Consider the following 14,046-nt stretch of genomic DNA (forward strand, 5'->3'; position numbering starts at 1 on the left):
TATGAGAATTTGGTCTGGTCGCCACAAAAATGTACATATTGTAGCTTTAAAAAAGGTACACTGTATTTAAATGGAATCCTCAACAAGAAAATCTGTTGCCCAGCAAGTGGGTGGGGTTTCAGTATTTTAATTATATAAATGTAGTGAGTGCAAGGGAGCCACACCTGTAAAGCCCATCAATTCTGAATACCAACAACTGAGAACTGCGTAAATCAAAAAGTGTAAAAAAAAGTCTGAATCCGGCCCTTAAAAGAATAACTGCAACTCTAATAACTAATCTTCAAATTCGATAGCTGGGCAAGTTTAAGCAAACAAACGTTGCTTTCACATCAGATATAATCAAACAAAAAGTAAAAAGTCCTTTTGAATTTTCTAATAAAATTATATAATTTAGATTTGACTTATTTCTAACGTAAAATATTTTTGCCCATCAAAGATGGATCACAGGTCTTGGAAGATAAGGAGTGGAGAAGTTTATGGGTTCCAACATTTAAAAAAAAAAGTTACAGAATGGATGTTCTAGCAGCGCTTAACAAATGAAAGTGTGTGGAATAATCGTTCATGGCATTCAACATCTGAGGGCCCTTGAAATAATTGTTTCCCACTTTGAAGACAGTCAACTTGGAGAGCGCAGGTTGTTGAGGGCAGCCTCGCTCTCTCTCAGTTTGGCCCTGATACGGTTGATCCTCTCCTCACGGGCCGAATGCTCAAAGTCAAAACCATGGTGCTGTTTGGGGGTGGGGGCTAGAGCGGGTATGATTGGGAACTCCGCCGTCCAACTCTGAACACTGTCCCCCGTGAAGTCAACTTGCATAACCGTATCACTGCTTTGGTCTGCATTCAGGGCCTCTGGTGGAGGTAAGCTGTCACTCAAAGCAACAGCCGTAACAGAGAGATCTTCCACCTCAGACTCATCCCCATTGGTGGCTTGGCCCTCTGCCCCACTCTTACCTTTGTCCCCAACTCGTCGTTGTTTGACACTACCCAAATTGTGACATCCCTCTTCCTCAGGCTCCTCCTCAGCATCATCATATGTCTCACTGGTAATCCCACCTCTGCCCTGAAAGCCTTCGCTTGAGCAAGGGTGCCGATTTGCTGTCTTTGATAATGATTCTTGGGTCTCCTCATTCAAAGGCTTGTTTTCCTCTTGAGTCACCAACTCCATCTCCTGTTCAGGACATCTGCCAGGTGTCTCCTTTAACAACCTGTTGGCGTTCAATAACTTCCGTATAACTTGATCCTATGGTGGAAAAGAAAAAAAGAAAATAGGTAGAGACAGGAATTAACATTTTGACTTAGACCAGTTTTCTTGATCTCTATGAGAGGAGATGTGAGAATTGTACATGTGTGTTAAAGGACAGCTCCCTGGAAACTTTACCAACAGGCTAAAAAAGCAACAACAAAAATAGCTATATTTAAAGTCCAATAAGTGACCGACTACCTTTGTGGGGTTTATCAGCAGCATATATTCATCTCAACCTAGCCTTTATTAACTACAGCACAAATACCACAAGGTGGAAATAGGCTGTCCATTTTGTAATGATTTATTTGCCAAGTTATAAGATATTAATTGATCAGCAAAATAAATAATGCCGTGCCAAGGAGATTCATATCACATACACATCTGGTACTGACATGCTATGGCACAGCTGAGACAATAGTACCCACTTGCTCTGTGTTATGATCCTCTTCCGCTGAGTGACCCTGTTCGCCAGACTGCTGTGGCTCAATGTCCCCCTGGGGGATTCTGGACAACTTCACCTGGACTTGGTGGGTCAGGCCGAACCTCTGCAGCAATGCCCACTTCCCCTGGGGCTTTTTAGGAGACTGCTTTGGAGATGTGGGGTAGGACTGAGGTGGTAAGATAAGGTGGTGGTAAGCCAAGGGGGTGGGGAAGAGATCAAAATACAAGAATTCAGCTTTCTGTAAAAATATACACCTCACAAGGACGTCTAGTTTCAAGCAAGTAGATCATGTTGATATCACAAACAGTTTCAAGTCTCATATTAACATACATAAGCAGACATTTCTCAAGAGCATGGGGTACAGTCAGGAGGGAGCAACAGTAAGGATAGCAGGAGATGGCAGGGTCTTACCTTCTTCTGGCTCTTCCTGGCAGGTGAGAGGAAGATCAGTTTTCGCTGTGTGGTCTGAGGGGCCTCGGAAGACAACAAGTTATTCAGGTCAGGTCTGTGCTGCCTCTTTCCTCTGATAGTCTTTGCTTTCTTGATTGACAGGAAGATCCTCCCCTTGTGGATGATGATGGCATCCTGGTGGGGGACAGGGGGCAGGCCATGAGGGAGGGGGTCAATCTGGGTGGCAGTACCCTGCTGGAAGTTCTGTCTGGAGGGCAAGAACTCCCTGAGGACATTGAAGGCTGTGCCGCTGGAGGAGACAAATGGGATCAAGAAGGGACCCTGGGCTGCCTTGGGTTCCTTGGTCACCATTGAGGTCAGGTTAATCTTGGCTGTATCCACTGTGGGGCTGGCCGGTGAACAGCCTCTCTCTCGGATGACCACTGGCGAGATCCACGTGGCCAAAGGCGAGGAAACGCTCTTTGCACTGCCACCCTGAGAATGGGGCACTCCCATCCTTCTCAAGATAGAGGTTGGCAGAGTCAGAATAGAGGTGATTTTCACCTCTGCCTCTTTGGGGATGTAGATCTCAAAATTCTCCAGGATGTCTATGCCCCGCATCTTTCCACGTCTACAGCTGGCTGAAAGCTATAGCAAAGATGGTTTACACTTATGTCGCATATAGTAGAATATTGCATAGTTACTGGCAGTGCTCAACGTGGACTGAAATAGGTGCAACTGTTCTAACCTGTTGTGGCCATGTGAAAATGTAATGAAGGGATTTGCTCCACTGTTTATGTTTTATGATCCGCTATTTGAGGGTATGCATATTCCTGGCTAGTTCCTGAGATTGACTTTAAAATTAAAGGTGCAACATACAGAAACCGCTCCTCCATTTCATGGTTGCTAAAATTTGAAGTCTGCCTAAGTTCAGTATATGTGACAAAACAAGCAATCATTGTACAATTAAACCACTGTAAAATATATTCTCATTAACAACAAATATTGTCTTTTCAGCTGTTTGAAATTGGTGTACAAAATAAAAGACAAAAACTACAGTTTCGGGAAGCATAAGGACCTTTTCTTTCATATGAGCAATAAATATATTTCTTAAACAAAAGTTGAAATTGATAGACGCCTTGATAGGGTTAGTGTTCCTACATGGCCATATCGCCATGTTCCAGAACTTGTTTACGGAAGACAAGGGGTCCACCTGTGCTAATTAGCTATCTAGGATGCTCCAAACACCTGAATGTAAGTGTAACTTGGGAAGTGTAGAGAAAGTGTAGTTTAGTCAGATGGAGGCACCTACAAAGCAAATGTAATTTGTCAGATGCGCCGAATACAACAGGTGTAGACCTTACAGTGAAATGCTTACTTACATACAAGCCCTTAACCAACAACGCTGTTAAGAAAAACAGAGCAGCAGTAAAATAACAATAGCGAGGCTATATACAGGGGGCACCAGTTAGATTGATGGAGCTGTACCTCGAATATGTAAAACTGGTGAGTAAGTGTAACTTTTTTATTTTAAGGATTCTCTCTCGCTGATAAAAGGGCCATATGTTTCGAAATACGAATCACAGCGATGATGATTGACTTTTTAGAAAACGTTAAAACAGAGTAGTTCAGATTGTAGTTCACACAGTAATCGTGGGCGAAGTTAATGACTGAAAATGCCGCCTAGAGTTTGTGAGACTACACTTACCTTAGCAGTTTTGCACAGATCCACATACTGTGTGCCTCCAGCTGACGAACTACACTCACCAGTTATGCTTATACACAGGGGTTCGGAGCACGTCAGATAAGTAATTAGCACAGGTTAGCTGCCTATTTTTTTCTGTAAACAAGCGATGTAACATGGAGATATGGCCATGTGTGAACACTACCCCTATAAAAAGGTGTAGTAAATGTCACCTTTTGTTTTTTGAAAATTATTTCTCGCCGATATGAAAGCGTACAATAAGCGATGCGTGTTAATGTTTAGAGAAAGTGTGTCAATAAATATATGCCGCGTTCACACCAATTTGCAAGTTGGACGTTTCGAGTTTCCTAGTTCCGACTAGCTTGTGAACGTGGCATAAATGTACACGAATAAAAACGACTTGATAGTTGATGTACTACAGCCAGCCCAGCTGTAGCTAGTTGACTCATTACGTAGCTAACTGTTAGCTATGCAAACTATTTATAATGCGACGCACCTGCTAACTACAGTCGTTAGCTAGGTGACAATACAATACACAGTTCTTTTGCATATTACCTGAGCTTAGAGCGTGGACCCGATAAAAAACAAAGCAAATGGTTAGTTAAACAGAAGCCTGACTAAACTTGAAAAAAACTAACAAGAAGTACCTAACATGTTTCCAGCAGCTAACGCTGTCACACAGGCAAGGGTAACGATGTACTTCCGGGTCACAGATTTTTGCACTCCTTCAGAGTCCCGTCCGGTGTACTTTGTAAATTAACATTTACGGCGAAAATTATGGAAAATGTGCACAGTGAATGATATATTGGGTATATCGAACTGTATAAATCAAATCGATACAAACAAACCTGTGTGAAACTAGCGTCAGTAAAGAATCACTTCCGGGTCACGTTTTTTAAAGGTCTTCAAAAAATAGTCACACATTGTATGGCAAGCTGTAGGCCTACAGTATATTAATTATCAGTGGTGTGTATTCATTGATGCCAAGGGAAGAATACAGGCTTCCCCAAAAATGTTTGCTTTAGTCTCTCTGTGTTTCAGAATGTTTCTTCAATTTGCAAGAGGCTGAATGTATCTCACTGGAGAAAGCATCCAAACGATCGAAACAGCACCCCTCTGTCTCAGTATGTGTGCTGTATCTATCTGATGCTGTCTGGTCAAAAAGAGTATGACATTGTTGCTGTCCATAGCATTAAATACAAGGGAAGCCAGCAGAGAAGGTGCAATTGTGGCCCGCAATTCCTGCATGTGGGCGGAAGCCACTCCTCAGTAAAAGGCACATGACAGCTTGCTTGAAGTTCGCCAAAAGGCACCTAAAGACTCTCAGACCATGTGTAACAAGATTCTCTGGTCTGATGAAAATTGAACTCTTTGGTCTGAATGCCAAGTGTCACATCTGAAAGAACCCTGGCACCATCCCTACGGGGAAGCATGGTGGTGGCAGCATCATGCTGTGGGGATGTTTTTCAGCGGCAGGGACTGGGAGACTAGTCAGGGTCAAGGGAAAGATGAACGGAGCGAACTACAGAGAGATCCTTGATGAAAACCTGCTGTAGAGCGCTCAGGACCTCAGACTGGTGTACACAGTCAAGACAATGCAGGAGTGGCTTCGGGACAAGTCTCTGAATGTCCTTGAGTGGCCCACCAGAGCCCGGACTTGAACCCGATCGAACATCTCTTGAGAGGCCTGAAAATAGCCGTGCAGCAACGCTCCCCATCCAACCTGCCAGAGCTTGAGAGGATCTGCAGAGAAGAATGGGAGAAACTCCCCAAATACAGGTGTGCCAAGCTTGTAGCATCATACACAAGAAGACTCGAGGCTGTAATCACTGCCAAAGTTGCTTCAAAGTACTGAGTAAAGGGTCTGAATACTTATGTAAATGTAATATTTCAGTTTTAAATTTTTAATAAAAGTGCTCAGCATATGTGGGAACTCCTTCAAGACTGTTGGAAAAGCATGACTCATGAAGCTGGTTGAGACAATGCCAAGTGTGTGCAAAGCTGGCATCAAGGCAAAGGGTGGCTACTTTGAAGAATCTCAAATATAAAATATATTTTGATTTGTCTAACACTTTTTTGGTTACTACATGATTCCATATGTGTTATGTCATCGTTTTGATGTGCAATGTAGAAAATAAAGACTAAAACTTGTTACCAGTAGTGTAGCTATAAAATCTGGCTGTAGTTTTGACACAGCGAGATCAACAATCGGGGAAATAGCATACATAATAAGATCATCCAAATATAGATGAAGTTCACAATTTTTTACTGATTGACCAATGGTGGTTATATAAATAGTGACGAGAACAGGTCCCAAAATCGACCCCTTTGGTACACCTTTATGCACTTCAAGAAATTCAGATTTAACCCCATCCATCACGATAGCCTGAGTTCTGTTACTAAAATAATAATGAAACCAAGAACAGGCTCAGAGCTCAGGCCTATCGAGGACAACTTATTCAATAAAATTGCATGATCAACAGTATCAAAAGCTTTTGACATGTACACAAACAAAGCAGCACATTTTATTTTAGTGTCTAAAGCATTGACAAGATCATAAACAACTAAAGTGGTTGTTGTAATAGTACTATGCCCAGGCTTAAACCCTGATTGATTTATATTCAAAATACATTTCTCAGATTAAAAAAAGAACAAAGCTGTACATTTACCAATGATTCAAGAATCTTAGCTAGACAAGGAAGTCTTGAAATGGGGTGATCATGTTTAATTAAGATCATTACTATCCCCACCTTTATGGAGTGGCAGCACAAAAGCCTATTTCCCTAATGTTAACAATGATAACAATGTTAAATAAAACATGTGAATTATTGAGCCAACAATGATGGGCACTGCACACTTAAGCAGACCAGGGTGCAATTGGTCAGCCCCTGTGGATTTAATGTTGTCTATTGCTAGCAAAGCATCCAAGACATCTTTTTCTCTAAATAGCCTAAAAGAAAAGCTTAAAACTCACTGATCAGTGACGTTTAAGATGAGGGAGGCCAATTTTTTTAAATGAACATGGCCTTACTTCTATTTTAGCATATTGGATGACTGTCGTTCATATTCCATTCACCCAGCTCAATGTAACTGCGCTAGGTTTTGGCTACTACATGATACTCAAATTTTCCCGATACCTATCATGAGGTTGCTACAACCTAGCCTATAAATTAAAGTTTACAATGTAGGTGCACAGGTCGAGGAAAAAATGACTAATCAAGTTGACAGTGACACATTCAATACTGCCTTGCATACTCTTGCCTGCTTCTAGCTGATCTAGGGTGTAATCATTAGTCAACCAGTTAAAAACAAGACTTTTGGGCCTCCCGGGTGGCGCAGTGGTCTAGGGCACTGCATCGCAGCGCTAGCTGTGCCACCAGAGGCTCTGGGTTTGCGCCCAGGCTCTGTCGCAGCCGGCCGCGACCGGTCCGTGGGGCGACGCACAATTGGCCTGGAGAATAATCCCTCCTCCTCACAGCTGCCCATGTCCCTTAAAGTTGATGATGTGGTTGTTACTGACACAAAGCACATGGCTGAGCTTTTTAAATCACCACGAAAATTAAGTCAGGATTCCTATTTGACTCTATTTGATTCCTATATGCCTCCTTGCCCATCCAATATGTCCTCATCTCCCACCCCTTCTAATGCAACTAGCCCTGATGCTCCTCCATATTTTTCCCCTGTCCCGCTACAAAGTTTCTCCCTGCAGACGGTCACTGAGTCCGAGGTGCTAAAACATCTCGGTCAGATGGTTTAGACCCTTTCTTCTTTAAGATTGCTGTCCCTATAATCACCAAGCGTATCTCTGACCATTTTAACCTGTCTCTCCTCTCTGGGGAAGGCTCCCACTGCTTGGTAGGCAGCCATGGTTCGTTCCTTTATTTAAAGGGGGAGATCAAGCTGATCCTAACTGTTATAGGCCTATTTCTATTTTGCCCTATTTATCAAGTGTTGGAAAAACTTGTCAATAATCAATTGACTGGCTTTCTTGATGTCTATAGTATTCTCTCTGGTATGGAATCTGGTTTCCGCTCAGGTTATGGATGTGTCACTGCAACCCTAAAGGTCCTCAATGATGTCACCGTTGCTCTTGATCCTAAGCAATATGTGCTGCTATTTTTATTGACTTGGCCAAAGCTTTTGATATGGTAGACCATTCCATTCTTGTGGGCCGGCTAAGGAGTATTTGTGTCTCTGAGGGGCCTTTGGCCTGGTTTGCTAACTACCTCTCTCAAAAAGTGCAGTGTATAAAGTCAGAACATCTGCTGTCTCAGCCACTGCCTGTCACCGAGGGTGTACCCCAATGCTCGATCCTAGGCCCCACGCTCTACTCAATTTACATCAAAAACATAGCTCAGGCAGTAGGAAGCTCTCTCATACTTTTATATGCAGTTGATACAGTCTTGTACTCAGCTGGCCTCACACTTGGATGTTGTGTTAAACGCTCTACAACAAAGCTTTCTTAGTGTCCCAACAAGCTTTCTCTGCCCTTAACCTTGTTCTGAACACCTCCAAAACAAAGGTCATCTGGTTTGGTAAGAAGAATGCCCCTCTCCCAACAGGTGTGATTACTACCTTTGAGGGTTTACAGCTTGAGGTAGTCACCTCATACAAGTACTTGGGAGTACGGCTAGACGGTAAACTGTCCTTCTCTCAGCACATAACACAGCTGCAGGCTAAAGTTAAATCTAGACTTGGTTTCCTCTATTGTAATCACTCCTCTTTCACCCCAGCTGCCAAACTTACCCTGATACAGATGACCACCCTACCCATGGTAGATTATGGAGATGTAATTTATAGATTGGCAGGTAAGGGTGCTTTCGAACGGCTAGATGTTCTTTACCATTCGGTCATCAGATTTGCCACCAATGCTCCTAATAGGACACATCACTGCACTCTATACTCCTTTGTAAACTGGTCATCTCTGTATACTCGTCGCAAGACCCACTGGTTGACGCTTATTTATAAAACTCTCTTAAGGCCTCACTCCCCCCATCTGAGATATCTACTGCAGCCCTCATCCTCCACATACAACACTTGTTCTGCCAGTCACATTCTGTTAAAGGTCCCCAAAGCACACCCATCCCTGGGTTGCTCTTCTTTTCAGTTCGCTGCAGCTAGCGACTGGGACAAGCTGCAATAAACACTCGAACAGGACAGTTTTATCGCAATCTCTTCATTCATAGACTCAATCATGGACACTCTTACTGACAGTTGTGGCTGCTTTACGTGATGTATTGTTGTCCCTACCTTCTTGCCCTTTGTGCTGTTGTCTGTGCCCAATAATGTTTGTACCCTGTTTTGTGCTGATGCCATGTTGTGTTGATACCATGTAGTTGTCATGTTGTGTTGCTACCATGCTGTGTTGTCATGTGTTGCTGCCATGCTATGTTGTTTTCTTAGGTCTCTCTTTATGTAGTGTTGTCTCTCTTCTCGTGATGTATATTTTGTCCTATATTTTTTATTTGAACCCCATCCCCGCAGGAGGCCTTTTGCCTTTTGGTAGGCCGTCATTGTAAATAAGAATTTGTTCTTAACTGACTTGGCTAGTTAAATAAAGGTTAAATAAAAAATGAACTTTCATAGCAGTAACATACAAACAGCATGATCATTTTACTTGTTGTAGAATTCCTTCTCGCATCTATGCGCTCTTCTCCTCTCACCTTTTCCCTTCACGTGTGGACTTCAGTGCACAACACGAGCTATTTGTGACCAGGCGAAAAAAACATAACATGGTTTATCATTGTAACCATATTAGCTAACGTCATAGCTAGTCAACATAGCTACTAGAACCAACACGTTAGTAAACCTGCTACAATCATACAGTAGAGTGTACAGTCAGCAAGCAGTTTAGCAGTTATACTGGCAGGCCCCGATAGCAATAAATTAAGCTTACCTTGACTTGGAAGAGTTCCAATGTTGGAAAGCCAGCTAGCTAACATAGCATCCCTCTGTTTGAGCTGAGTGTTTGTTTAGGCTAAACTAGCTAGCTCCATGTGCAAGTATAGAAAATAAATCTCTCTCTGGCTTGACCTTGATCTTTAAAGAACTGAATTTGTTCAAAACCATTAAACTATTGTCTTTCTCTCTCTTTGAGTCAACTACTCACAACATTTTATGCACTGCAGTGCTAGCTAGCTGTAGCTTATGCTTTCAGTACAATATAAATGATCTGATACAGTGTGTTTTAATCAACTATTTGGTGACGTGAATATATTTAGTATAGTTTAATCTAAAAATTACAACTTTTTTAATGTTTCACAATTCTTTTCTTCTGAAATTTACTGAGGATATTTCTCCCTTTCCTCTTCTGAGGAGCCTCCACTGCTACAGATATATGGTATTCTGACCTTGACTTAATTCCAGAATAATTCCACCACCTTTACGCATCAGGAAACCATGAATAAGGTCTTGTGCACCTACCGGTTCCGAGTGGAAAAAGCACCTACTTATTTTTTCCGGTAGAAATAACACCATTCTCAATGCACTGTAATTTACAACTTGATAAGAGCTATTGATAAGAGCTAGGTAAATGAGTAATCCGTTTGGATAAGGAAATTGTAAATATAAATTACTCTTGTTCTAGATATACTGTATTTTACCTCATAATCGCAGGAGACAAATGTGAAACCAGTCATTTGGCAGCAAAATGAAGCATATCAACATATCAACTTTCCCACAGTAAAGTTTAAGAAATAATGTGCCATTATGCAGAATTTAAATTGTACAGCCTTTTAACATGCAGGGATGGGCCCTCTCGAATGACTTAATTATAGGCTACACCGGCATTCTCTGTTTCCTATTTCTATCATGTTAAATATTAGCCACTATCAGTATCGACCTTCAGTAGGCCTAATAACCACACATATCCAGCTGCCAATTTAGTGTTAATTCCCTTTGGTTGGTATAGCCTAAATTATCATTAAATTAAATTGTTTAATTTGCATTAATTTGCTTCCTCTGTAAATGCTTTCACAGCAATGTGGTTGTTGCTGAGGATCATTAGTAACAGTTGATAATATAAAAATGTAGGCTAATTAAATCATTATGGAGCGGAGCGCAGACCAAGCCATAAGTTTTAAAGAGATACATGGCGCAATACTTGGCTGTCATCACAGTTCCATGGTTAATGCAGGCAATAGACAAGGCTATAGCTTACTATTGTACACTATTCTCCCTATTATAATTATATGTACACTAACCTTCCAACATTACCATGGGTTGAAGAACTGAATGTGGCAATTCTCAGAATGAATCAAACCACCGTTTTCTTTCATGGTCTTTGTGGTTGAACCTGTGTTTGTAATTCACTGTTCGACCAAGGGACCTTACAGACAATTTTATGTGTGAGGTACAGAGATGAGGTAGTCATTCACAAATCATGTTAAACACTATTATTCACACAGACTGAGTCCTTGCAACTTATGTTAAGCAAATGTTTACTCCTGAACTTATTTAGGCTTGCCATAACAAAGGGTTTGAATACTTATTGACTCAAGACATTTCATTTTTTCATTTATTTGTACAATTTTAGAAAAACACAGCTGTTTAACTACCCCCCCTCCCCCTTTCGATTGGTTGAAATGTAAAAGGTTAAGGGTTATTGTTAAAGGGTGTGGGTGTATCACTGACTATTCACTGCAGTCACTGTGGTGGTAACTTCCTGTGTCCACTAGGAGGGCTGTTTTCAGAGCCAGTGAAAATGTACAGTATAGTCACAGTCATAAGACAGATATTTCACCAGATGAATAAATGTGAAGCATCCAGTTGGAGTTTTCATACACTATCAAATATGGTGTTGAGAAGAAGCCCAGTGGCCGGCTTGATGGAGTGAGATGGATTCTGGCCGAGACTCTACTTTTCTTATCGATGAAACATTTGATCTCAATAAAGTTTTGTTTCCAAAACTAGAATCTGTTATGAACAGAGTGGACTTAGTTTTGTAGACTTTACCCTTTGCCAATGTTTCAAACAGCATTGCTCAGAAGGAGTACAAGGGCGTATTGAGTTAATGCAGAGTAGGCGTTCCCAAACGGAAATATGCAAATACTTGTAGTTAGGCTCTCGCTAGCTCAAGCTTGGATCTGCCCACCTCCTTGCTTATTCTGTCCATTGTGACAGGCTGTTGTCTATCTTGGGTGAGTTATAAAACATATTTGGTAGAGTCTACATTAGCCATACACTTGGGTGTATCACTTCTTTCGTTTTAGCAAGCTCTGTACATTATTTTGATAGTGCACAAGTTCTTACAAATGCAGTCATTACAAAAAGCCAAATACACACATTTTATACTAAGTTTTCATTATACAAGTCCTGTTGCACAAAATTATTGGATATATTCAACTAAATAATCCATTTGTAGTAACATGTAAACATGTTATTTAATACAAAACAAATATAAAGCAAAAAAGTACTCTATATTAAACTGAGGATTTTCAGAATATGTGCACCAGGTTCTGTAAAATATACTCAAGCCTTTCAAAACAGTCCTGGAGTCTAAATTTAGAAAACTTCAATAAAATAGTCATTCTCCAACCACCCTTCTGTTCCATGTTCCTTTGAGTGAGTCCAGGCCTACACATTTTAGTCATTTAGCAGACGCCCTTCTCCAGAACGACTTACAGTTAGTGCATTCATCTTAAGATAGCTATTTGGGACAACCCCATATCACAGTAAGTACAGTTTTGCTCATAGCTATCAGCAAAGTCAGAGCTAGTTTCTGTACAGCACTTTGAGATATCAGCTGATGTAAGGGCTATATAAATACATTTGATTAGTAAGAGGGAAGAGTGAAGTGCAAGTCTTAGGTCATGAAAGGCTTTTCTTGGATGGAGGGGACAGGGGGCTGCAGTGGGATTATTTGAAAAGTTCATTTTCAAAACATGGGCAGGGACTCTGCTGTCTTAGCTTCAGGGGGAAGCTGGTTCCACCATTGGGTGCCAGGACATAGAAGAGCTGGACTGGGCTGAGCAGGAGCTGCCATCCTGTAGGGGTGGGATGGCCAAGAGATCAGAAGTGGCAGATCAAAGTACTTGGGTCGGGGTGTAGAGGAGAGCAGAGTCTGAAGGTGAAGAGGGGCAGTTCCTCTTGCAGCTCCATAGAATCCAACAACACTGCCATCTACTGACAATTTTATTTATTACATATTTTTTTAGTTACAATATTTTTCTTCGTAGACAGGAAAACACTTATGCCTACCTAACCATATGTTAATATTACATTAGTCCATTATAAAATAAATTACTCTAAAAGGGAGCCAAGAAGTATCTGCATGCATTTTGTGGATAGAATTGTGATCAATCTTTGCAGAACAAATAGAAAACCTAGGTGCAAAAGCAGAAATACAAACATTGTAAAAATGCTAATCAGTAAAATTGAAATATTTTCAGAAAACATATCTTAAGATGCTTAGTCAATGCATCAACATACTCAATTACCTACCCCTCTAGAACAAAACAGGAAAACCTAGGATCATAGTCATAAAAATGTAAATGACATGTTATCACTGGAATTATTGTATTTTGGAACTAAACATTCAATACAGAAAATAAATGCATTTCCTGCAGGTAATAGAACATGACATACATTGCATTTGGAAACTATTCAGACCCCTTGACTTTTTCCACATTTTGATACATTACAGCCTTATTCAAATTGATTAAATATATTTTTTACCCTCATCAATCTACACACAATACCCCATAATGACAAAGCAAAAACAGACTTAGAAATGTTAGCAAGTGTATTAAACCTAAAAAAAAACATAACATTTACATAAGTATTCAGACTAGGGCTGACAAAGTTAACGTGTTAACGTGACTAGTACTTGACTTTATTATTTTGATAGCATACAAAGTGCTTACAAATGCAGTCATCACAAAAAGCCAAATACACTAATTTCATAGTAAGTTGTCATTATACAAGTCCTATTGCACAAAAATCGTTGGATATATTCTACTAAATAATGCATTTGTAGTAACATTAATGTAAACCTCCCTTCTACCCAGTTTGGCAGCTCTAGGAAGTGTCTTGGTGGTTCCAAATGCCTTCCATTTAAGAATGATGGAGGCCACTATGTTCTTGGGGACCTTCAATGCTGCAGACATTTTTGGTACCCATCCCCAGATCTGACATGCACTGACAACTGTGGGACCTTATAGACAGGTGTGTGCCTTGCCAAATCATGTCCAATCAATTGAATTTACCACAGGTGAACTCCAATCAAGTTGTAGAAATATCTCAAGGATGATCAATGGAAACAGGATG

General features: G+C 40.9%; 1 protein-coding gene across 5 annotated transcripts; it reads right to left on the reverse strand.

The window, feature by feature from the left end:
* Positions 1 to 4,486, reverse strand: si:dkeyp-110g5.4 (uncharacterized protein LOC561637 homolog). Of its 5 annotated transcripts, none has more exons than XM_024375461.2 (4): positions 4,336 to 4,486; positions 2,097 to 2,723; positions 1,669 to 1,851; positions 1 to 1,240 (listed from the first exon to the last, which is right to left on the reverse strand). In XM_024375461.2, the coding sequence occupies exons 2-4, from the start codon at positions 2,694 to 2,696 to the stop codon at positions 617 to 619; spliced, it is 1,407 nt and encodes a 468-aa protein (XP_024231229.1). In that variant the 5' UTR covers positions 2,697 to 2,723; positions 4,336 to 4,486; the 3' UTR covers positions 1 to 616. The 5 variants fall into 5 exon arrangements, with proteins under 5 accessions (XP_024231229.1, XP_042155304.1, XP_024231232.1 ...); XM_042299370.1 differs by having other exon boundaries at positions 4,428 to 4,444; XM_024375464.1 differs by lacking the exon at positions 4,336 to 4,486 and adding an exon at positions 4,099 to 4,329.
* Between the last annotated feature and the right edge of the window lie 9,560 nt (positions 4,487 to 14,046).

Source organism: Oncorhynchus tshawytscha, linkage group LG16 (genome assembly GCF_018296145.1).
Source record: "Oncorhynchus tshawytscha isolate Ot180627B linkage group LG16, Otsh_v2.0, whole genome shotgun sequence".
NCBI lineage: Eukaryota > Metazoa > Chordata > Actinopteri > Salmoniformes > Salmonidae > Oncorhynchus > Oncorhynchus tshawytscha.